The sequence below is a fragment of the Rhinatrema bivittatum genome, chromosome 8 (assembly GCF_901001135.1).
Source record: "Rhinatrema bivittatum chromosome 8, aRhiBiv1.1, whole genome shotgun sequence".
Taxonomy (NCBI): Eukaryota; Metazoa; Chordata; class Amphibia; order Gymnophiona; family Rhinatrematidae; genus Rhinatrema; species Rhinatrema bivittatum.
This window is the reverse complement of record NC_042622.1, coordinates 161,920,724-161,946,266: the sequence shown is the minus strand read 5'-3', so window position 1 is coordinate 161,946,266 and position 25,543 is coordinate 161,920,724. Positions and strand designations below refer to the sequence as shown.

General features: G+C 46.1%; 1 protein-coding gene across 5 annotated transcripts in view; it reads left to right on the top strand.

The window, feature by feature from the left end:
- The window catches only part of SMYD4 (SET and MYND domain containing 4), a 40,239-nt gene extending 15,016 nt beyond the window's left edge, over positions 1–25,223 (top strand). For 3 of the 5 annotated variants that reach the window (XM_029611178.1, XM_029611174.1, XM_029611175.1), the window contains 7 exons: positions 7,481–8,633; positions 15,703–15,885; positions 17,776–17,933; positions 18,109–18,268; positions 23,445–23,561; positions 24,615–24,738; positions 24,851–25,223. In XM_029611178.1, the coding sequence (XP_029467038.1) occupies positions 7,481–8,633; positions 15,703–15,885; positions 17,776–17,933; positions 18,109–18,268; positions 23,445–23,561; positions 24,615–24,738; positions 24,851–25,001 (2,046 nt within the window). In that variant the 3' untranslated portion in view covers positions 25,002–25,223. The remainder of the gene's footprint in view (positions 1–7,480; positions 8,634–15,702; positions 15,886–17,775; positions 17,934–18,108; positions 18,269–23,444; positions 23,562–24,614; positions 24,739–24,850) is intronic. The other 2 variants (XM_029611176.1, XM_029611177.1) reach the window with 2 other exon arrangements.
- The last annotated feature ends 320 nt before the right edge of the window (positions 25,224–25,543 follow it).

The window sequence follows — 25,543 nt, the reverse complement described above, 5'->3', positions numbered from 1 at the left end:
CTCTTTCAAAGAAATGAGACAGATTCGGTTACAGGGTAGTGCATTTTCAATTATAGCGCTAGCTTTATGGAATTTGCTGCCCATAGATATTAAGTCAGCAAAAAATTCTTACCTTTTGAAAGAAAAAGGATAAGATCCGGCTTTTCTCGAGTCTTTTGAAATGTATTTTTTATTTATAGTCAGGATGGTTGCTGGTATGGTGGATTTTTAGTTAATTTAAGCTGATTTTTGTTGGATGGCTTTTTTATTATTTCCCTTGCAATGTGTAATTATCAGCATTTGCATTATGATTGTCATGTTTTTCATTAATTATAATTTTGTGTTATGTTAATTATGCATGATTCTTTTACTGTCTACTGCTTCGAACAAGTCTGAATTGGGATAGCAATTAATAAGAAATTAAATAAATAAGATGACTTTGAAAACTATGCAGGAGAGAAGTAAAGCACTCACAATAAGTATTCTGGGGGGGGCAGAGTTGGGGCAAGGAAAGCATGGGCATGCAGAAAGTTACACCTGCTCCTTCCTACACATGTGTCTGTGTATTAAGGACGCCTGCACATTTTGAAACTCCACAGCCTGCCTGAAAATTACCCTCTGTGTACAAAGTGAACCCCCGCCTGAAAACGTGGCAGAGAGAGACAGAAATATGGTCCCAGTGTCTGATGAGAGAGAGCTCCCAAGCACACGTGGCTATTTTGCCTGAACATAGGAAGCTCTTGGACACGGAGCGGTATTAAGCTGAGCGCCAGCAGTAAATCTGAGAGACTGAGATTACATCCAGCACACCTTGGCTAATGAGTGCAGATCACTTCTGTCACGCTGTGTGCACTGCCCCCTCTGTATTTTGTTGCGTGCTAGCAGAATCTTTTGGCTTCCTTTTTATCCTTTTCAGAATCTCCTCCGGGGCTATCTGACAGGAATAAAAGTAAGAGGCATTAATCCGTCAGAGAGAGTTTTAAATTAAGGAGCAAACCCACTTACTATAATCTGCCCAGAGAGAACTCCTTCACCTTCATCAATGAGAAAAAAATGAATCTTTATATCAAACCTGAAATCTGAAGCAGCTGTGGGAAAGTGGAGCAGAGGCGCAGGCCACAAAAGCAGCTTCTCCTTGGTAACTCTAGACTCATCGCTCTTGGACAGACTGACTTCCGGGAGGCACTGGCAACAAGCATTTCCCCCCTTTCTCTCAGTGAATTTTATGTTCCCAGTTGCTCTCCAGGATAGGCTGTTAGAAACGAGCTTTTGTAATGAGATAAGAGAAATGTACTGTAAGTATTTATCGCTGGGATAAGCAGCTTGGAACCCGCAGGTACTTGTGACTTGGATTGGACACTGTGGGAAACAGGATGCTGGGCCTGATGGATTTTTGGTCTGACCCAATAACAAGTCTTATGTTCATATGTTCTTATTTTTATGTGCTTTCCTAAAACAAACTCAGAGGAGCTTACAACATCGCAATAAAAACTAAAATGGGATTGCACCCAGAAAAGTATAGTCCAGACCTGAGGAAGGGCTTAACCTGCTGGAGCCAGAGCCAGAACAGCCAGACTGCTGAGAGGGAATTTGAACCCAAGGTCTGGGACACCAGTGAGATGCACTGCTTTCTTTTCTTTTTTAAATTGTATTTTTGGCCCAACAATTTTCCCATTGCCACTTTGGGTTTCCTTTACTGGACTATAGTGCTACGAGCCTTCCTTCACAGCTATCCAAGGTTTTTCCCCTGTTTTTATAATCTTATCCCCACTGAGCCCATGCTTTGTAGTGAACGTCCTTGGCCAGAGGGCCACATGGCTTCTTCTGGAACCTGGGACTTCTGAACCCTAGTTCTAGCCAGTAGGTGTCACCATTGATCAATTTCTGGGATTCCCCCCTCCCAGCATCTGCAACGCTCACCGGACCTCTCCCCACCCCCCACAAAGGGAGCAAAAGGCAGGCCCAAGAATTGAACCTACGCTGCTGATGAGCAATTCATCTGGCCCAAAGAGCATTGAATTTCCACAAGCCGTGGCAGCATTTTAATGCTTTATATAGAGAGCTATTTCCACATGTAAATCGGTCATCTGTCCATTACCCTTCCTCGATGCAGCATTCCAAAACTCGAGGAAAGTAACATGCATTGATTGGATTCTCACATCTACCTGGGCTATTTTCCATGATTTAAAGTGTCTGCACGAGATGTAAATGCAAATGTCAGCAGGCGGTTTGTAACCTTTTTGCTTTCAAAATTACACCCAGCCTATCTCCCAGTGTGGTCATTGTGAAAATTAGCCCCATAAGATACAAAAAGTATGTGCTTATACATGTGACACATGATTACATGTCCATTCATGTATTTACGTGTCACTGATTGCATGTCCATATGTTTATACATGTGACATGTGATTGCATGTCCACACGTTTATACATTCCCCATGTCATTCATGTTTGTACATGTGACGCGTTTACATGTTTATACATGCATCATGTGATTACATGCTGTTCATGTATTTGTACATGTGACACATGATTCCTGTTCATATCCCAGATCAGGCCAGACTCCTGGATTTTGCTTGTCTGCCAGCAGATGGAGCCAAAGTTTTACTCACACTGGACATAGCCTCGTATGCCACCTGCAGTCCCTCAGTATTTCTCTGTCTCTTGCAGATGGTAGATGGTGTAAAACCTGCAATCTGGAGTATATTTAAAAAAAAAAAAAAAAAAAAAGGGAGGATCCAAGATGGCGAACCTGGCTGGATGCGCTTGAGGCCGCTCTCATCTGGACCTTTGAATTTCTTTTGGAAACGCCTCATTCCACTAGGAAGTGGCAGGCCAGAAAACGAGAAGTTTTGTCCGCTTCCTCGGCGACTCAAGTTCTGGGCCCAATGGGCGCCCCTGTGCCCATACTCCAGGAGCCAGCTTGAAACAACTCTGTCCCCAGAAGAACGGACGGCTCCAGCTAACCTTGCTGGGGCAAGATCTTCAGACCAGCCCCACGGAATAGCGCTGCCTGAAGATGGGGAAGGCGCCAGCCCACAGTTTGAGGATGGGAGCTCATTGGGGAACGCTCTGGAGTTCCCTGTAACCTCTGATGAAGCCGGGGACTTTGCTGGAAACACTGCTTTTCGGTGAATGGTAAGAGAAGTCTTTTTGATTTACCATCTGTTCAGAAGACTGTGCTGGTAAGACCTGCTTTAATTACCTTAGACGCTATCTGGGATGCGATACAGACTTTAAACTATAATATATTTAACCAAATGAGCCCGGAAGTTAGTGCTCTCGATATTTTGGATAATCGCTTACATCTGTTGAAAAGGGCATTAATATGAATAAGAATTCCTGTGAGACTCTGAAAAGGATATTGGCAACAAAACAGATATTCAACCAAATATGATTAAGGAAAATCAGTTTTATTTCCAATAGACTGGAATGCCTTGGATGCAAGTTTTAAAAAGAGGGACACGCTTTGGTGAGTTTGTACCCCTTGGATCCAAAGGCAGGGGGAGCAGTTGAAGGAAGTTGAGTTGGTATGTGCTGTTTATAAAGCCAAACACTGCCCCAGTGGGGTAGGAGTGGCAGCAGTAAAAGGTGATCAGAATAGGAGGATTGAGGCTATCCTTCATTGGGCCTTTGAGGCCATGGCAGTGAATTTGCAAATTGCTTCTTGCTGCTGTCTGGTGGCTTGGGCTGGTTTGCGTCTCTCTCAGGAGAGAGTTCTGATGGCGGATCAGTGATGGAACCAGGGGCCACAACTGAGAGCTGCATTATTACCCGATGCGGCTGTAACTAGGTGCGGATGGCTGCCAGAGCTTTGGCTTCCGTGATGGTGACTAGGCTCCAATTATGGCTGTGAAGGCACTATTTCCAAGTCCAATTTCCTATGGTTGCCCTTTAGGAGTGAGTTTGAGAACTTGGCGAATAGCTGGGGCGAATCCAAGGTTCCTTGATTGCTGTAGGACAGGAAGGCGGTGGCATGTCCTTATGGTGTGAAGGACCCTCCAGGGATTCCCATCTGTTTCATCCTCTGAGGAGCAACTTCTCAAAAGTCTCATTCCTTCAGATCTCAGTCTTTTTGGCCTACGATGCCTCCTAAGGATGAGGGCTCCAAAGCCAGAGCATCTCTATCTTTGCAATAAAGGGCTATCTCGCTTTTATCAAAGGTGGGACTAGATTACGAAGGCCATTGAGTTCTGGAGGTGGTAAGAGATGGCCTGGCTCTCGATTTTCTCTGAATTCCTTTGAATTCATTTATGGTTTCTCCATGCAACTCTCTACAGAAGAGAATGATATTGGAGACCACATTTAGGAGGCCTTTGGATTTGAAGGCTGTAATTCCTGTTCCCAGATCCCAAGAAGATATGGCGCTATTCCATTTAATTGGTCATTCCCAAGAAGGAAGGAAGAGGGATTCTTTCAGCCCATCTGGGATATGAAGTGAGTCGCTCAACTTTTTTGTGTGACTCATTTCAGAATGGAAACCCTTTGTTCTGCAATGGTGATAGAGAAATTCCCCTATTTGTACTATTTGCTTGTGTCTTGGCTTGGTCACTGTTGGAAACAGGATACTGGGCTTGCTGGACTTTTGGTCTGACCCATAATGGCAAGTCTTATGTACATATTCTTATTTGCCAGGAGCATCAACTTTTCCTACTATTCGCCATTCTGGGACATCGTCATCAATATCAGGTCCTGCCCTTCGGGCTGACTACTGCACCCAAGACTTTGTTCAAGGTCATGTAGCATCGCCTCTGTGCAAGGCAGGTATTCTGGTCCATCTGTATCTGGGCAACTGGTTAATTCAGGTCAAAAGTACAGAAGAGAGTCTCTGAGTGCCTCATAAGAGTGGTTTACAGCCTTCTCAATCTCTAGAGTTTTCTCGGCGTGCATTTTTTGATAGGGAGCAGGCAAGGTGTTTTCACTTTCTCCACCAGTTCTCAGGCCAGCATGGTCTCGGGATGGCGTGTGCCCAAATGGGCTATCCCCAGGATTGCACTCTGCCCGGACCTTGGCTCTGAGATCCCGACTAGCCTTTATTCTGGTGAGACCTCTTAATGTCTCAAAAGTGAGCATGAGCGGGAAAAGATCTTCCATCTTTCTGATTTGTTTTTCGGTAATTTATATATGGATGACTCCTCCCAAGGGTGAAGCTTCCTTCTGGTCTCCCGGCACCTTCCGCCTCCCGGCCACTACATCCTCTATGGAGATTTTCTTTCTATCCATCATCATCTGCTGGCTGGCCCAAGGGTCCACAACTCCTAACAAATACTGTGTACAATTCTGGTTGCCGCATCTCAAAAAAAGATATGGTTGCGATGGAGATGCTACAGAGAAGGGTGACCAAAATGATAAAGCGGATAGAACAGCTCCCCTATGAGGAAAGGCTAAAGAGGTTAGGGCTGTTCAGCTTGGAGAAGAGACAGCTGAGAGGGGATGTGATAGAGGTCTTTAAAATCATGAGAGGTCTAGAACGGATAAATGTGAATCGGTTATTTACTCTTTCAGATAATAGAAGGACTAGGGGACACTCCATGAAGTTAGCATGTAGCACATTTAAAACTAATTTGCACAATTAAACTCTGGAATTTGTGGCCAGGGGATGTGGTTAGTGCAGTTAGTGTAGCTGGGTTTAAAAAAGGTTTGAATAAGTTCTTGGAGGAGAAGTCCATTACCTGCTATTATTCAAGTTGACTTAGAAAATAGCCACTGCTATTACTAGCATCAGTAGCATGGGATCTACTTAGTTTTTTGGGTACTTGCAGGTACTTGTAGCCTGGATTGGCCACTGTTGGAAACAGGATGCTGGGCTTGATGGACCCTTGATCTGACCCAGCATGGCAATTTCTTATGAACAAATGTGGGCGGAGCACCCTAAGGTGCATTTCAAATAAATAAAGCCAAATAAACCTTATTGCAGGCCAGGTTACCTTCCACATCTTTAGCATATGTGAGGAGATGAAGGGTCTTCCAGTCCTGTTGTACTGTTCTCAGCAGGCAGCCTACTCAGGCTACAGTGTCACTTAGAGGGTTTGGTCAAGGGTCTGGCCTTTAACTCTCTGAGAGTGTAAGTACCAGCCTTGGGTTGTCCTCATGGAACAATGCAGTGATATATACTTTGTGTCTTCGCTTTCGGCTTCTTGTTTTGGTTTTTTTTTTCTTCGGGGTGTGTAGATTTTGCATCCTTCCTCTTGGAACCTTAATTTGGTGCTTAGAGGACTGTGTGAGGCTCTGTTTGAGCTACTGAAGAGGTTAACCATAGCAGACATAACTCTGGATGTGTTTTTTCTGGTGGCTATCTGTTCAGCCAGGAGAATCTCAGAGCTTCAAGCTTTGATGGTAGATATCTTTTTCGGCAGATTTCTCGGGTATCAATGCCCTGGTTCTTTTCTTTTTGCCAAATATTGTATCAGCATTCCATTGTAGTCAAACTGTGGAACTTTCGGCTTTTCTGAATATTCGACTTTTCCACGTTTCACACAAAAGGACTTTGAATCCTGGTGGTTAGGCGGATATTATTAATGTATTTGCAAGTTACTAATCATTTCAGGAAGGCAGATCACCTTTTTGTGCTGTGGAGTGGTTCAAAGGGTGTAAGGCATCATAATCTACTATTGTGCCTTGGCTGAAGGAGGCAGTTGGCACCCGATTGGCTCGGTCCATATTTGTAAGGGCCAATCTGTGCCTCAAGGGTTGAGGGCTCACACAACTCGTTCTTAGGCGGCCTCTTGGGCCGAGATGCAGCATGTGTTCCTGCAGGAGATTTGCAGGGCGGCTGCTTGGAAATAATTACATACGTTTGCCAGACACTTTTGGTTGGACTTCTGGGCTCCGGGTTTCATGTGTTTTGGTGAGAGCGTTTTACGAGCAGGATTCTCAGGGTTCCACCCGGTTTGAGGGAGCTTAGAAACATCTCAGGAATCTGGACTGATCTGGAGTATGAGCAGGAAAGGAAAATTGGTTCTTACCTGCTAATCTTTGTTCCTGGAATACCACGGATCAGTCCAGAGTCCCACCCATTAGCAGGAGAGTCTGCTCGTCCTGATGATGAGTTGTATATAATGCAGTGAGGGGGATACAAACCTATTTCCCTTTGGTTTCTTAGAATGAATTTCAATATTGTGATGAATTCCCCTTCCTCCTGCTTGTTGTGGGAGTTTGGATTCAAGATTTTTAGTGTTGGCTTGAGAGTTCTCATCTTGGCTTGGGTACAGGTCAATATTGAGGGACTACAGGTGGCGCATTCGGTTATATGGCAGTGTCAATAAATTTTTCTCTGCTCCATCTGCTGGCAGGGAAGCAAAACCCAGTAGTCTGGATTGATCTGTGGTATTCCAGGAGTGAAAATTAGCAGGTAAGAACCAATTTTCCTTTGCATGTCATATATACGCCATGTGATTACATGTCCATTCATATGTTTATATATGACACGTGATTACATGTGTATGTATTGGGTTTATAGCCCCCTAGTATCGCTCCGATCATTTCTCTTCTTGCTTTGTAGATGTGTCTGGAGGACATTGGAAGAGCTCAGGAAAGTGGCTACCCCGAGCGGCTGGTGCACAAAGTCCTGCTGCGGAAGGCAGAATGTCTCTTGCAGCTCCAGAGACCTCAGGAGGCAGCCCAGCTACTCGGGGAATTGGAAGAGAAACTAACCAGTCAGGACATCCTTCCCACTAACAGATGTCAGTCTGTGCTCACACAGATCAGGGATGTGAAAGCCCGTGTGCCAGAACACTGGAGAAGTACAGTGACTAGCAGTGACCCGAGTGACCCGCTCCAGGACCTGGGGCTCTGCAACCAGAACCGCAGGATTTCTAGTGCTTCCTCTGCTGTCAGCTTGCGTCTCACCAGCACTAAGGGGCGCCATCTAGTAGCTGTGGAGGACATCAATCCAGGCCAAACCCTGGTGAAAGAGGAAGCCTTTGTGAGCATTCTTATTCCAGGAGAAAGATTACTTCCAACATACAGTGTAGAAAGAGGCTGGAGCACAGAGCTGGGAAATGCTCAGCAGCATTGTCACCTCTGTCTGGTACAGGTCTTTGCCCCCATTCCTTGCCAGCGCTGCAGCTATGCCATCTATTGTAGCTACAGTTGCAGAGACCAGGCCTGGCGGGACTATCATGGGGCAGAGTGTATGCTGGGAAGTGTCCTCCTCACATTGGGTGTCTTTGCCAACCTGGCTCTGCGTACAGCCTTGGTGGCTGGATTTGCACAGGTCAGCAGGCTTGTACAGGAGCATCATGGACATCTTAAGAAGACTACGAGGAAGAATCTCTTTCATACAGGAGAAACTCTGCATTCCAGTGCAGAGCATACGGAGGAAATAGAAGGCCACATCCCAGGCTGTGATGCTGATGGAATTTACCGCAGCTCTTACCAAGCTATCTTCAACCTTCAGCCACACTCTGAGCACCATATCCCGGAGCATCGCTTTCTCTGTGGATTCAGTGCAGCTGCCATCTGCAGAAAGCTGCAAGAAGCAGGTCTGGAGGCAACCGTGCTGGAACAGAAAGCTCCTGCTGAGCAGTGCAAAGTAGAAACAGGCATGACAGATGAGTGGTCTCCGGAGCTGAGAATTCTTGGAGTTGCAATGCTACGACACATGTTGCAGCTGCAATGTAATGCCCAAGGAATCTCCATAATGCGGGCAGCAGGTATATGTCACTTCCTCGTCACCCAACCAAACCATTTCAGACGTACGGGTTATGCACCCCAGCCAGCAGATGGAGACAGAGACTTACAGCTTCGCTGATGTCACCCCTTCCTGTGCTGACCCCAGCCTGCCAGTATTCTGTGTCTCCCGTGCTCTGTGCTGAAGCCGGGTTAGGCTGGGTTCCAGAAGGCGGAAATTGTACTGTAGGTTCTGTTGGACAGCTCCTGAAGTGAAAGTTTTCATTCCCTTCCTTGAGTGAATAGACCCTGGCTCGGGGGGAGGGGTTCACAGTTGAATCTGTCTCTAACCACTTCCTCCTCACTCCCCCCACGACTTCTTTAGTCTTTCTCCTCCTTGCTTCCACCCCCTATCCTGGCTCTGGCTGATTTTTGAAGAAAGAAATAAAGCTTAGATGAATGCTGTAAATATAAAAAGAGAAAAGAGCTGGAGGGAGTCTTGGAGAGCAGTGCTGAGATGGAAGCTGTTTCTCCAGCCCAGCTTCTAAGCAGGTGAGTGTTGGGTGAAGAATTCGTACCACGGGGGCTGCTCTTTGCTTCTGAGGGTGGGGGGAACAGTTTTCCCTCGTGGCTTCTTCAGAGTGTGGGATGAAGCCCTCATTATGCACGCTCGGCTGTACTCGCTGGAAAGAAGTGGGGCGGGAAAGCCTTTGCTGTTCATGCAGAGAGGAGAGAGATTCAGAGCAGCTCATGCACGGTGCTCTGTCAGAGGGTCCTGCCGGTTCCCGCCGTTGTGCTCGCTCCTGCGGCGTGGCCTGTCGAAGGAGATCGCAGCCTGCCTTTCTTAATCCCTGCGGCACAGAAGGTGGTTGGATATTTCGGGACTTGGCCAGTATCTTTGTTCCCTGCCATGAATTCTTCCTCTTCCTGGGCCCTTTTGTCGGCAGTTTTTAAAATGCCTCCATATTGTTTGGGACAAGGATTAGCCTCAGGACCCTCAGTGTTGCCACCTTCCCCTCAAGGACCTGGGGGATGACAAAGGAGTGGACGACAAGCCCTCCAGATCGAATTCTTCTTTTTGGGACCTTTGGCATCTGAGGCCATGTGATGGCGAGGCTGGCTTAGAGGCGGGGAGGATGCTCTCAGGAGGAGTCGGATGGCACCTCCTCCATGGTCAGGCTTTGTCATGAAGATGAGCTTGTGGGTCTGGTATCTCAGTCCTTACAAGTGCTGAATATTGCAGAGGATAAGTAAGAGGCAGGAAGCTCCGGAGTCCTCTGAGGATCCTATCGTGATGAGGAGCAGGAAGCCTGTCAAGTCCTTCCCCTTGCAGAAGCCTGTAAAAGATCAGATAGATAGTTTAAGGACGGTCAGTCTCTAGCAAAGGTCCAGACACAAGCGAGGTTCACTGGTTTCTGGTTCACTGGTTCACTGGTTTCTGGTCACTGCCGGAGCCAGATGCTCTGGCTCCGGCAGTGACCAGAAAGACTAGTATTTCAGTAGAGGGAGGAGTCCTTCACAGATGCTCAGGACAGAAAGAGCGAGTCTGTGTTGCTGCAGGCCTTTGAAGCTGCCAGCATGGCATTGCAGGTGGCAAGGGCCAGGTTGCGTTTGACACAGTGCCTTCAGAAACATCTCTGGAAACTGGGGGCTTGGTCCCTGATCCAGGGGCAGCTGTATGGCGGATATCTTTTCTGACTCTGTCAGCATTACAGCACGAAGTATGACATCTGTCAGCGGATTCCATTTCAGAGACTATAACTCGACTAAGTTGCTTTTTAAGGGCAACCTTTTATTTGGAAAGGATCTGCTGGTAAAGCCTGGGCTGACTCAAAGATGCCCACAAGCCGAAAGGGCTCCGAATCGCTTTCGAGACTCCAGCAAGGGCAAGCAGATCATTACTCCGGCAGCCAGAAGAGGAAGCCATGTGGTAGGTTCCTGTCCTCCGGGGCGGGGGGGGGGAGAGAGGTAAACGATGGAGGTTCAGGGGCTCTCAATGAGAGTTTCGTGACCCAGACTTGATTATCAGCCTTTTACTGGCGATGGCTCCAGATAACGACAAATCGGTGGTTTCTTTCTTCCAGCCTGTGCACAGCATACTTAATCCTTGACTGCCATATAAACCAGTCTTTGTTTTCCAAGATTTCCCCCATGAATGTACGTGAGGCATATTTCCAGAGAGTGGAAGCAGTGCATGCTAATAGACCTTATGCCTATTCCTTGTGGAAATCCTGAACACCAGACTGTTTTGGGACCTTTGAGGAACCAGATTGTTTGTTTATTTATTTATTTGGCACTTTTATATACCGATATTCATGTAACAAGTTACAAATCACCTCGGTTTACATTCTAACAATAACCATTGCAAAAGGATGCATTACATTGAATAGGGAGAGCAAAACTAGGAGTAGGATGAAGGCTAATAGCACTGCTTTATTGTTTGGATTCTTTGTGCCTTCATCTGTTTTATCGGTGTGGAAAATAAGATGTAACCAGTGGGCAAATATTCCCATGCAGCTCAGGGAGATTTAAAAAGCGAATAACTGCAAACTACCCCTTAGGCTGGGGCAGGCCTTCCCAAACCTGCCCTCGGGATCCACAGGGTGGATTGGTTTTTGAATGCTGCCTGGGGAGGTTGGACCTCTGCTTGCACTTCATTCATGGTCTGTGCACCCATGCAGGATAATTCAGGTCGAGTACTGGACTGCAGTAAAGAAGCCCCCCCATTAAAGCTGAAAATGAGCTTCCAGCCTTGTCTGTAATTTGAGACACGTTGCTCACTGTCTTCCCATGTTACTTTTGTAACACGAGTTTTATAAAAAATAATAATAATAAAGTAAGTAAAAACTTCTGCTAAACTAGGATTTTTGGAATTTGTTCTCAAACCCTGAGAGGACTTCCCTCTACCCAACCCCTGCTCATCAAACTCTGAGGGGGGGCCGCCCTCCATCCCCGCTGGCCCTTTTGGAGATAGTAAATGTGCTATGTGGCCATTCCCTTGAAAGGTTTGGGGACCCCTGCTCTAGTGGAACCCTTCATGGTTTCGCCTTGTCTCTGTCTCTCAGAAAAAGCGAGGCGCTTCGGGGAAAACCTTGGATTGGTTCCAGTTTCTCAGGCTCGGTGGGGTCTCGGACGGTATTCAGTTTACTTTGTACTGCCAAAGAAAGAGGGGTCCTTCTGCCCTACTCTGCATCTGAAAGGGGCCAACAGATCTGTGGTCGCCAATTCTGGTAATGAGAAAAGGAGAATTCCTGATGAATTTGGATCTAACTTGTAAGGCAGGAGCCTCAGTAACGTCTTTATTTTGCAGCGTTAGGTGAACATTTTCAATTCAAAGACCTACCTTTCGGATTGGCTACGGCCCTGCAAACCTTTTCAAAGGCGATGGTTGTGGTGGCTGCTTTCTTGTGTCGGAAAGGGATCCTAGTTCATCCTTATTTGGATGGCTGGTTGATTCGTGCAAAGTCATTTCAAGAAAGTATTTCTGCCATGGGAAGAGTGATGCAGTTGCTAAAAGATATAGGATGGGTGGACAACCTGTCAGAGAGCAGGTTACAGTCATCTCGGATGTTGGACTATTTAGGAGGGTTGTTAGATACAAAGAAAGGTCAGGATTGTCTCACAGAGCAATGCATGTGGAAGCTATCAAGAGCAAGTTTATAATTTGACGAGAGCAGGGAGGCAGTCGTGAAGTTACTTGCAGCTAATGATCCATGGTGGCTGCATTGGATTTGGTCCTTTTGGGTGAGGGCTAATATGAGACCTTTACAGGGGGCTCTCTTGTCCCAGTGAGATCCTCAGTCTCAAAACTACCAGCTGAGGCTTTCAGTTTCAAGAGAGGCACAGATCAGCCTGAGTTGGTGGCAACATCTTGAGATTCGGACAGGGGAGTGAATCTTGAGCCTCCTCCATAGATGATACTGATGACCAATGCCAGCCTATCAGGCTGGGGTGTGTACTGAGTGTCTGATTTGCGAGGGAACTTGATCGTTGGAGCAGTCGAGATGGTCCATAAATCGGTTAGAGACCAGGGCAATATATTTAGCTTTTTACTTTTCTCCTCTCATGCAGAATCAGGTGGTGAGATTCTTCTCAGACAATGTGACAGCAGTGGTATATGTGAACTGGCAAGGAGGAGCCAAGAATCCTCAGGTTTCAGCCGAGGCAGGTCCCCTACTGGAATAGGCAGGGAAGAATGTGAACGTTCTCTTGGCTCGTCACATAATAGGAATAGGGAATATTCACACAAACTTCCTCAGTCAGAACTTCTTGCACTCTGAAGAATGGACGCTGTCAGCAGAGGCCTTTGTAACGAGCTCAGACCATGCACGCTGGTATCCTGCCCAGGGGCTCTGACCTGGGGGGTCTAATCTCATTATAAACACACACAATTACTAGGATTATACCTGGGGGCTTGAACCCAGGAGCTAATTCCCAACACAGAGAGCCACCGCAAACTTTGATTCAGTACATTACGGTTCCAGGTATTTAGGCAGTAAGTTTATTTGAGTAATAGGAGGATAGAACAAATAAGATCAGATCGTACAGAAAAATTAATGGTAGATAATAACAGTTGTTACATATAGAAAGCTTACATGTTTCCGAAGGATCAGCCTGTGCTCTCATGTCCAGCTCTCTCCCCCCTCTCTCTCTCTGTCTCTCCTTATGCACTACAAATGCTTGTGGAAAATGTGGCATTCCCTCCCTCTGAGTTCTTATCAAATTTCAGGCACAGCTGTATGGCCTTCGCTTTCTCTCTCAGGCTTTAATATAAATTAATTGATAGCTTTCTCATCATAAACTTAATGGAATAAGTAAATAAACAGACTCTCACCTGTTTGTAATCATTTCACATGCGAGCAGTAAATAGGAGTTGACTAAGAGGGTTGGCCTGTGGCCCTCAAACCAGTCTGTGTCTGTGTGAAAACTCTGAATCCATACGGCCTATCCTCTATATACATCCTCAGCAAAAGCAACAAAAATGACTTCAACAGCCTTCTCTCAAATAGTGACTTGGTGGGGACATCCAGTGATTGAGCTGATGACTTCCAGCAGGAATGCCAAGGTGAGCAGGTTTTACAGCAGCAGAAAAGAAATAGCATCATCCGGTCTTGATGCTTTGGTTCAGACTTGGCCACAGGACGGCCTTATTGATGCATTTCCTGGCCACTGATAAGCAGAGTGATTTAGAGGATACCCATACATCATGGCCTGGTAAACCTAGAAGTGCCCAACTGACAGAGATGTCCATGTTATGCAGATCTAGTCAAGCTGCTAGATGGGGTACCACTGTGGTTCCCACAGAACACGGAGTTATTGTCCAAAATGTCAGTAGATCACGAAAATCTGACTGAACTTTTGATTTATAGCTTGACCTTTGAGAAGACATATGTTATGAAGAAGGGCTGCTCCCAGGCTGAGGTCAGCACAGGATCCTATAAGGGGTGACGTTAGCAAAGCTGTAAGTCTGTCTCCATCTGCTGGTTGGGGTACATAATCCATATGTCTGGACTGGTCTGGCTGAACTCAAGGAAAGTAAATTATTAGGTAAGTGTAAATTTCACCATTGTAGCTATGAGATAATCACCCTACCCTGCACTTGTGTATGCGCTAGTATAGCTGTTGGGTACAGATAGAAGTATGTCCAGTTATGACACACTGTCCAGATGTATATGTTAAAGATCGCACACTGCGCACACTGTGCTGAATCCTTACATGTGGTATTTAGGGATTGGGCACCGTGCCAGAAATCCTGACACATGATTTTTAGGGATCGGGCACTGGGTGTTGAATCCTGGCACATGGATTTTAGGGTTCGGGCTTCTGGTTCTGAATCCTGGCACGTGGTTTTTAGGGCTCGAGCACCGTGTTCTGAATCCTGGCACGTGGTTTTTACGGAGCGGGCACCGTGTTCTGAATCCTGGCACGTGGTTTTTACGGAGCGGGCACAGTGTTCTGAATCCTGGCACGTGGTTTTTACGGAGCGGGCACCGTGTTCTGAATCCTGGCACGTGGTTTTTAGGGAGCGGGTACCGTGTTCTGAATCCTGGCACGGGGGTTTTAGGGCTCGAGTACCGTGTTCTGAATCCTGGCACGTGGTTTTTACGGAGCGGGCACCGTGTTCTGAATCCTGGCACGGGGGTTTTAGGGCTCGGGCACCGTGTTCTGAATCCTGGCACGTGGTTTTTAGGGAGCGGGCACCGTGTTCTGAATCCTGGCACGTGGTTTTTAGGGCTCGGGCACCGTGTTCTGAATCCTGGCACGTGGTTTTTAGGGCTCGGGCACCGTGTTCTGAATCCTGGCACGTGGTTTTTAGGGCTCGGGCACCGTGTTCTGAATCCTGGCACGTGGTTTTTAGGGCTCGGGCACCGTGTTCTGAATCCTGGCACGTGGTTTTTAGGGATCGGGCACCGTGTTCTGAATCCTGGCACGTGGTTTTTAGGGATCGGGCACCGTGTTCTGAATCCTGGCACGTGGTTTTTAGGGCTCGGGCACCGTGTTCTGAATCCTGGCACGTGGTTTTTAGGGAGCGGGCACCGTGTTCTGAATCCTGGCACGTGGTTTTTAGGGTTCGGACTTCTGGTTCTGAATCCTGGCAAATGGTTTTTAGGGATTAGGCACTATGCACTGAATCTTGTTGTAGGTTTCATTTATTTCCATTTGATTTTCTGCCTTTTACTATAAAAGCACAAGGTAGATTGCAAAGAAAGGAGTGAATGGCAGTACATGTGTCAGGGATTGAGGGTAGGGGGACATAGCATAAAACTGGGAATTGAACAATGCAAAACTGTATAGGTAGCAATACATGCTGTACATTGATTTCATAGAATAGGGAGGATACCTAGCAGTAAAATGGATGGCAGTGGAGAGTTTGGAGAAGGTTTGGCTGAATCTTTTTTGAAAAGAAGAGTAACAGGTTTCCATGTGTAAGTCCTGTGGGATATTGTTCCATTAAGTAAAAGTAAGCAAAGCCTCGTGCAGGCTACCCTGCTGTTACTACTTAAGGAGTGGATAAAAGGGCCTATTCCCTCGGGATCTGGCACTGGGCCCTGTATGCCGATCTGTGGTTTTAGGGATCGAGTGCTATGCACTGAATCCTGGTTTGTGTTTTAGGGATTGGCTGTGGTGCTGTGGAAAACAAAGAGCAGGTACGGGTGGCTTCTGCACTGTTCCCTGTCCTCAGTTTAATGAACCATTCCTGTGACCCCAACACCAGCGTCTCCTTCCGAGGACGGACAGCTGTGGTCCGAGCCGTGAGGCAGATCAGAGAAGCTCAGGAGGTGACACACTGCTACGGTATGTTACACAGAGAAACCCATTTCCCTATGAGCCTTTCACAGACAATATACTCTCTAATCGGGGATCTACATAGTGTTCCAGATGCGGACTAGTGACATAGCAGTGTTTAGTTATTGGGTAGCATTGTCTGTGTAAGTACAGTGTTTAGTTATTGGGTAGCATTGTCTGTGTAAGGACTGCTTGCCTTGAAGGTCCCGCTTACTTACAGAGTTGAAGCACAGAGAGGTTGGATTGCAGGGCACGTTCTGAGGTTTGACAGCTCCGCATTACACTGCAGTCGCAGCCCCTCCTGCAAGCCCTTCCACTTTGAAGGGTCAAGATGGGCACTTTTTGGAAGGTAAAACAGGGGTCAGTTGTACAGTATCGGGTGCAAGAAGTCAGAGGTTCACCAGAGAATTTCTCTCTTAAGGACCAATTTCTCCAATAGAGTGGAGGGAATCTGTACAGACTCCGGATTAGCAGGGAGCCTTCCTTGTAACCTAGTAGTTGTCAGCAGATCAGGACCATTCGGCCCAGCCAGTCTGCATGGTTGCCCCTGCTGTCAGGATGAAAGAAAAGAAATAGATGCCTGTAGTCTTAAAACAATCCTTTATTGCAGTGGAGACACAAGGGTAGCCCGACTCTGGCCGAGTTTCGCCGTTTCAAAACGGCTGCCTCAGGGGCTTACAATAATCTTCTTGAATTCATTAGTTATATATGGACTAAGAATATAATGTGATCATATAAAGAGCTGTATGATCTCTTATGTTGCGTCTTGAAGCATTCGCGATAGCAGAACTCCACTAGCAAAGGCAAACATGGTTGCCCCTGCTTACACTGCTTTTGTTAAGGATATGGAACAACTGTCGTCAGTAAAACAGGAACACAAAATCAGTTTCCTGAAAGTCAATAATGAAAGTAAAGTGAAGGTCTTCTGCTCTATAAGCAGAGCATCTGCCACAGGCCAGGATCTCTCGAGATTGCCAGTCTCATCTTGCAGCTTGAGCAGAACCTCTGGCCTGGATATTGTCATGAGGAGGTAGACTGGCCTGGTTAAAAATAGCCTCCCAGTGTCTTGTCTGGGCACCCTGGTAGTAGGCCCTCTCCGTGTCCTTCCTGCTGGTGATACTTCCCTAACCAGCCAAGCATAACATTGGCTTGTCCGATTTGCTTGTACACTGGACTGAAGATGATTTCTCCCTGGATCCTTGGCTGTTTGGTAGCTGCCTGTTCGTGTCCTCTTAACTGATAAGTGGCTCGTGGATTTTGGGGCCCCAGATACTTGATTTTAGTTTAGCTTATTTCATTGTATGTACTGCTAAATAACTAAAAAAAAAAAAGAAAGAAAGTGCTTGAAGTGGTTTATAAGAAAATAATGTACATAATTTGGCCTTGACCCACAGCTTTCAAATCCTTTTCTGTTTTTCAGCTGAATCAAGTTCTTTTTCATTTTTTCTATCACAACCAATGTGTGTTGCTTGTTGCATAATTTAGTATTCAGGTTTGGAGGGGATCTTCATACTTAGTTAGGGGAGTCTACAGACGTAGCAAAGATCCTTCAGAGTCAGAGGGATCCCCCATGCTCATGGGGGGAGTTCCTTGTGTCTGAGGAGTAACCGAGATCCATCAGGTTTGGAGGGGTCCCTTAAGGCTCTGGGTTGGGGAAATCCCTTTGGGCTGTGGGTATCAGGGAGGGCCCTAATGCAAAGGGTTGAGGGATTCCCTTAAGGCTCAGGCTTGGGACCATGATGGTTAAGAACACTCTCAGATCATTTTTTTCCCTCTGCACACTTGTTCACTACGTGGGCTGACTTGTTTAGCACATTCTTGCTGTGCCTCTGCTGCAGGAGGAGATAGGGGGTGCAGGGACCCATTTTGTATATGTTTTGTTTCAACATTTCCCTGAAGGTCCGCACTACTCAAGGATAAGGGTTGACGAGAGAATTCACCTGCTCAGCTCTCAGTATTTCTTTGATTGTCAGTGCCCTGCTTGTCTTCAGGAGCAGAGATCAGAGGTCAGATCCTCTCTACCTTTCTGCTGTATTCACTGCAAAGCTCCATTGCAGGTAAGTGAGTGTGTGTGTGTGTGTAACATGGTACCTGGTGGCAGCTAAAGCCTGTGTGGAAATACATTCACACTCTGAAATGAACTCTGAGTGCACCTGGTCATGTGCAGTGTCCATGCATGTATACTCTGTGTGCAAGTTCTGCTTAGTCTGCATGTATATTAATGTGCAACAGATGCTGAAGGGAGGCTGCATTTCACAGGGCGGGGACATGCTGTACTGTCCCACTGCAGCCTGCGCATTCACCGCTGACAGAGGTCACCTGACTTTCCGACTACGGGACATTCAGCAGCGTGTGAGCAGAGCACAGGAGCTGCTGGCTGCCAGCAACACAGGTAAGAAGGTCTTAAGATCCAGGACAGCACAGCACAGTATCCTGCAGTTACCACTAGATGGCAGTGTACCACAGGGGTCCAGCAGATCTCTGAGCAAAGCACTCATGGAGGCCGAACATGAACAGCAGAGATGAGAAACACTATTTCCAAGTAAAGGGTTCTCAGCTCAGTCCAGATATCACACCTAGGCAGTCAGATTTTCAGGATATTCACAAAGAATATGCATGAGAGAGATGTGCATGCATTGTCTTCTTTGTATGCAGATTTATCTGATTCATATTCTTTGAGGATATCCTGAAACCCTGATTGGCTCGGTGTGTCCTAAGAAATGGATTGAGACAGTCCTTACATTATATGGCTACTTAACTGTGATTTGTAGAGACAAGATGCAACACCATTTAAGCATCTGGGAACCTTATCTGAGATGGTAGAGTCAACAAAAATGAACAAAATTAAGCTTAACTTATTTGTTCACGATATCTCCTAATAAAGCAATAGAAGCTCGAGGGTCATGGTCTGGGGAGGGTGGGGAGGAGTTGAATGAAAAAATGCCCATGGTCGTTAAAATATATGGTTTATGTTTCAGTTCTGTATATTTGTGTTGTATCACGGTTATGATTAATAAACACTTATTTACAAAAATAAAAAAAAAAAACTGCGTTGAGAACCACATTCAGTCAGCAGTTAAAACAAACAAAATCATGCCCACCTCCCATTTTATTCTTTCTTCTGAGGAAGTTTTTGAAAACGCCATCCATTATTGTAAATCTAATAGGACACTGCTGTCCTGGTGATCCACAGAGCAGATCTTTATCAAAGCCCCATGCAAGCATCCTATTGCACATAAAGCAGGAAGATAGCATGGAGAGGATCCTCATGTACTGACACATGTAAAACACGAGTACAGCACAGAGACGTAAAGAGCGAACCCTCGCAAGGTTTTAAGAACAAAGGGTATGGCCATGATAAAACAGACGAATCTTTGTTCAAATTAAAAATGGTCAAAGCATATGAAAATGTATTAGAAGAAAGAGGAACTGGGCCAGGACAAACGTTGTGATCTATGCAGGTGCCTCCGTTGGAGCTCTCGTTTTTCAGGGAGGTGTAAAAGCCAGAGCATGTTTTGTAATTGCACCTATTTCATGGACTTCCCTCCTCATACATCTGAGATCAGAGTTGATCGTGGATGCCTGCCTCTGGAATAGACTTAGTTTTTGGGTACTTGCCAGGTTCTTATGGCCTGGATTGGCCACTGTTGGAAACAGGATGCTGAGCTTGATGGACCCTTGGTCTGACCCAGTATGGCAACTTCTTATGTTCTTAACTCCCAAAGGAATTTAAAACTTGGATATTTTTCCTGTTTAGATTAGAGCTTTTGGGGGGGCCAGGGACTGCATGCTTGATTGCTGTTCTGAGGGTTGCGTAAGGGGGTGTTAATTTGGGGTTTGATAAGAGGTGGGGATTGCAGCTGAGAGGTGAGGAGGGTGGTAGAGGGTTTCTTGAGGGGGTGTTTATGGCCCTCCAACTCGAGATGTCTGTTTTCGTATTTCTTTTATGGATTGTAATTGATGTCGACTTGTACACCACTTTGGGTGACCACGGTGTGATCAGGGAAGCAGTCAGTAAAATTGATAAATAAAACAGCACTAAGGATATAGGAAGCCACAGAGCCAAGTCCTGGCACAGTGAGGTGACCTGCATGGAAAACGCAGGGGTCTATGCACATCTCTCCAAAGTGGACAATTTGCTTCTGGGCAGACTGGGTGGGCCAGTTTGGTTTCTTTCTGTTATCTGGCAAAATGTGCTGCTTTACAGTTCTCTTACTGACTTAGTTTGGCGGACAGAAGGCTGCTTGGCAGATTTTTAAGTATTCCGTATGAAGGCTGCACGTAAACCAAGGTGTGAGACATTCGGGAATTCTTTCCACGCCACCCCACCCAGAGATAAAACCTGCTAGTTCTTTACCTCCATATTTCTGAAAACTAAGGGGTAGATTTTATAAATCTACACGTGCGCGTACTTTTGTTCGCGCACCAGGCGTGAACAAAAGTACGCCGGATTTTATAAGATACGCGCGTATCTTATAAAATCCAGGGTCGGCGCACGCAAGGGGGTGCACATTTGTGCACCTTGCGCGCACCAAGCCCTGCTCGTGCTGCCCGTTCCCTCCGAGGCCGCTCCGAAATCAGAGCGGCCTCAGAGGGAACTTTTTCTTTCCACCCACCCCCCCGGCCCTATCTAAACCTTCCCCCTACCTTTGTTTGGTAAAGTTACGCCTCCAGATGGGCACTACAAAAGTGCAGAAATGTATTTATCATAAGAACATAAGAAATTGCATGGCAATTTCTTATGTTCTTATGTAACTTCATCTCCAATCTATATCATAAAAATATCATCAATGTATCTCTTTTAAAAATGCAAGACAAGAAAGGTGATTTCTAAATACACTGTTCTTCAAAAATCATCATGATCTAATTCGTTATGATGGGGCCATTGTGGCACTCATCGCTGTTCCTGACGTTTGTAGGGAAAAAAGCTCCTTGAAACCTGGAATAGTTTTTCTTTAATGCTACATCAGCCAACTGTACTATAAATTCCGTAGGGACCTGATGTGGGTGAATCCTGTTTAATATCAATGAGAGTACTTCTAGAGCTGCATCTTGGGGTATTGAAGTGTACAAGGATTGAATGTCCTGCGTGACTAAATGATAATTACGTATTTCATCAACAATTGGTTCCAGCATATTTATTTATTTATGACTTTTCTATACCGACTTTCTTGAAACAAATCAAATCAACTCGGTTTACAGAGAACAAAGATCTTAACAGTAACGGTAACAATTAACAAGAGGTAATAAATAGAGGAAGAGAGGAAAGTTACAATAAAACAAGGGAGTACAACTGGGAGTTGGAAAAGAAAGTGGGGTATAAAACAGTAGGTACTAATACGTAAATACCTAAATACTTGTGGGGATGCTTGTATAGTCTATCATAAGAACATAAGAAAATGCCATACTGGGTCAGACCAAGGGTCCATCAAGCCCAGCATCCTGTTTCCAACAGTGGCCAATCCAGGCCATAAGAACCTGGCAAGTACCCAAAAACTAAGTCTATTCCATGTAACCATTGCTAATGGCAGTGGCTATTCTCTAAGTGAACTTAATAGCAGGTAATGGACTTCTCCTCCAGGAACTTATCCAATCCTTTTTTAAACACAGCTATACTAACTGCACGAACCACATTCTCTGGCAACAAATTCCAGAGTTTAATTGTGCGTTGAGTAAAAAAGAACTTTCTCCGATTAGTTTTAAATGTGCCCCATGCTAACTTCATGGAGTGCCCCCTAGTCTTTCTACTATCTGAAAGTACTATCTCTATACTATGGCATATTATGAGAAATTAAGTGCTGGTTTAGGGGTTGAAGATGAAGTGTTGGATTAGATTCTGGGTGGTAAAACTGAAGCTGAATTTAAGCACAGGAAAAGACTTGACTGAACAGCCATGTCTTGAGTTTCTTTTTGAAAGTTAGGAGACAGGTTTCCAGCCGAAGGTCTGGAGGAATGGCGTTCCAGATGGAGGGGGCTGCCGTTGAGAATGCCTGATTTCTGATGGTAGATCGGCACACTGTTTTGGTTGGGAAGGCATGTAGGGATCCCTTGTAAGCTTCCCTTGTTGGCCTAGCCGAATGGTGTAGTTTTAGCGGGTGGAGAAGGTCGAGGGGGATCTGATGGTGGATGCTTTTGTGAATGATCGTAAGTGATTTGTGAAGTATTCTAAAATTAACTGGGGGCCAATGAAGATCCTTTAGTATGGGTGTAATGTGTTCTCTCTGATTAGTATTTGTTAGGATTCTTGCCGCCGCATTTTGAAGCATCTGGAGGGGTTTTGTCGTAGATGTTGGGAGACCTTGTAGGATGGAATTACAGTAGTCAACCTCGGAGAACAGGATAGCTTGGAGAACCGATCTGAAATCGTGGTGGAATAGTAAAGGCTTGAGTTTTTTGAGCACCTGTAATTTGTAGAAGCACTCCTTGGTCGTGTTGTTTATAAACTTCTTTAAGTTCAGGTTACTATCAATTATGACTCCAAGGTCTCTGGCTTGAGAAATTTGGATGAAGTTGGATGTTCATATTGATAAGAACATAAGAACATGCCATACTGGGTCAGACCAAGGGTCCATCAAGCCCAGCATCCTGTTTCCAACAGTGGCCAATCCAGGCCATAAGAACCTGGCAAGTTCCCCAAAACTGTCTGTCCCATGTTACTGTTGCTAGTAATAGCAGTGGCTATTTTCTAAGTCAACTTAATTATTAGCAGGTAATGGACTTCTCCTCCAAGAACTTATCCACTCCTTTTTTTTAAACCAGCTACACTAACTGCACTAACCACTTCCCCTGACAACAAATTCCAGAGCTTAATTGCGCATTGAGTGAAAAAGAACTTTCTCCGATTAGTTTTAAATGTGCCATGTGCTAACTTCATGGAGTGCCCCCACTTGTTAACATATTCTCTCAGAAAACAGCCTACATATTGTGACCATGGTTCTAAAATCAAATCATTAGAGGAAATAATTGGTCTACCCTGTAGATTGAGTTTTTTGAACTTTCAGCAGTACATTTATGGTCGGTATGCAGGGACATTTCGGATTCAAATATTGAAATTCCAACCATTGTAATGTCTCTTACAAGAATTTTCAACTTCAATGTAGGATCTCCTGGTAATAACTTATAACTTTGCCAATCCCTCAATTCCCGCGGAACTTCTTGAATATAATCCTCTCTATTCATAATTACTATAGATCCTCCCTTATCTGCTGGCTTTATTACGTTCTTGTCTTCTGCTAATGAAAAAATAATGTTCCAATCCTCCCTATTCATGTATTACGAAATTACTCATTTCACTGTTTCTTCAGTACCTAAGAATAGCTGGATGTGATGGACTCTGAGGAATCCAAGAGATTTATTTTAAATCAGAGCTTTCTTATGGTCCCCTATTGAGTTATTCTTGAAAATAAACCTTTCTTATGTTCATTTAATAAGTCGAGATATAAAGCTGTTTGAACAGTATAGGTGATTAAGATGTTTTAATAAAGATAAAAGATAGACATGGTAAGAACTTTTCTGTTTCTAGGAATTCCGCTACCATACGAGACCCTTTCTCTGTCCTTGTTTTGCAGATCAAGCCTTACTACTGCTGGAGGAGTGTCAGCAGGATGGAGGGAGCTTCCTGTCTCCAGAGCACACTGCCCTTGCACAGATTGAGGACTGCCTGGCACAGGCACATGCTGCATGTGGTAGGGGATCTTAGCCCATGAAGAGGGGTCTCCCAGAACCAGAAGGGGAGGTTCATAGCACATAGGGCATGGGTCTATGCCCATGGGCGAGTTTCCAAGCAGCAGAGGGAGAGGGATCTTAGTCTATGGAGGAGTCTCTCAGTAGGGGAAGAGGGGACATCTTAGGTCCCTAAGCATCAGAAGGGGAGAGTTCTTAGTCCCTAGAGGAGTGCCCCAGCGGAGAGAGATATCTTAGTCTATGAGGGAGCCTTCCTACACCAGAGGGGGAGGGGTCTATGGCAATACTCATTTTCTAACTAAACGTTAGGGGGTCCAGCTGCAGTGGAGAGGGGGAGGGGAAGGAAGCAAGTTAAAAAAAGCATTCCATGTCAGTGACCTGACCGACTGTCAGTACTAATCTCAACACAGGGGTTATTTATTCTTCTAGTACCAGAGAAGGAACGGGAGCTTTAGTCCATGGGAGAGTCTTCCAGTGCAATAGAAGGAGATAGGTGGAGGGACATGTCTGAGGCAATCTCAGCACTGTGGAGAGAGAGGAGGAGGGGTGTGGCTGGAGCACTCTCAGCACTGGAGAGAGAGGAGAAGGGGTGTGGCTGGAGCAGCCTCAGAACCCGAGGAGCGAGAGGAGGAGGGGCATGTCAGGAGCTGTCTTACCACCTGAGGACAGAGAAGAGGAGGGGTGTGTCGGGAGCAGTCTCAGCACTGAGGAGAGAGAGGAGGAGGGGTGTGTCGGGAGCAGACTCAGCAGAGAGGAGGAGAGGTGTGTCGGGAGCAGCCTCAGCACTGAGGAGAGAGAGGAGGAGGGGTGTGTCGGGAGCAGCCTCAGCACTGAGGAGAGAGATGAGGAGGGGTGTGTCGGGAGCAGACTCAGCACTGAGGAGGGAGAGGAGGAGGGGCGTGTCGGGAGCAGACTCAGCACTGAGGAGGGAGAGGAGGAGGGGTGTGTCTTTAGCAGTCTCACTGCAATGGGAGAGAATGAGATAAAGAGGGTATTGCCCATTTGCTGTATTGATCACAGTCCAGGAAAGCCTGTATATTTTTTCTTGGTTCCAGCTAACTGGTCGGCTGCAGCGAAGCACCTACAGCGAAGTATCCAGAGTGTGGAGGCGCGATACGGCTCATCCAGTGTGGAGTTAGGTCATGAGCTCTTTAAGCTGGCCCAGGTCTTCTTTAACGGGCAAGAACCCTTCCTTTTTCCTGTCTCACCTAAGGTGAGAGAGAGAGTGCTTGACTCTGCTGTCCTCTCAGGGAGTCCTTGTGAACTCCTTTTTCTCTGTCCCTTTCCTCAGGTGCTTTTTGGCTGATGCTGGCAGGACGATACTGAGAGCGGAGCACATCTTAGCACTTCACTATGGCCCCCAGCATGAGATGGTGCAGGAATTGCAGGAAATGAAGACGTGCCTGGCGGGACTGACTCCAGGATTTGGATCCCTGCCATGAGCGAGCACATCTTCCACACTCCACCTCCAGAAGAGCAGGCTGTGATGATGGCAGGGAGGGGGGTTCACACTGAGGTGAAGCAGAAGCCACCTTTCCTGCGGAAGCTCCTTCATCTTCCCAACTCCCAGAAGAATGGATGAGCTATTACAGAGGGGATAGGATCATGTGACGCGTCTTTTCTGAAGCCGTATTAAAACAGGGAGCAGGCAGTTTTCAATGTCATTTACCTGTGTAACTGGGGCTTCCTGAAAAAGCGCTCCCCCCACCCCGCCATGACAAAAGCGCCAACATCACGGTTATAAATAAAGTTAGGCCAGAGGAGGGACTTTCATTTTGAAAGCCCTGTACATCCTTTCTGTGTAGATACTTGCTCCTGGTTCTGAGCGGGCATACATGTACATGGGTCCCACCTGCTGTGCACTGGCAGCCCCCAGGGGCAGATTCCTTTGAAAGTTTTACTGGGGCCTGCAGCCCCCACAGCTATTCTAAAAATTGCTTGCTTATAATTAAGCTGCCGAAATAGTAAGAACGTAAGATGTGCC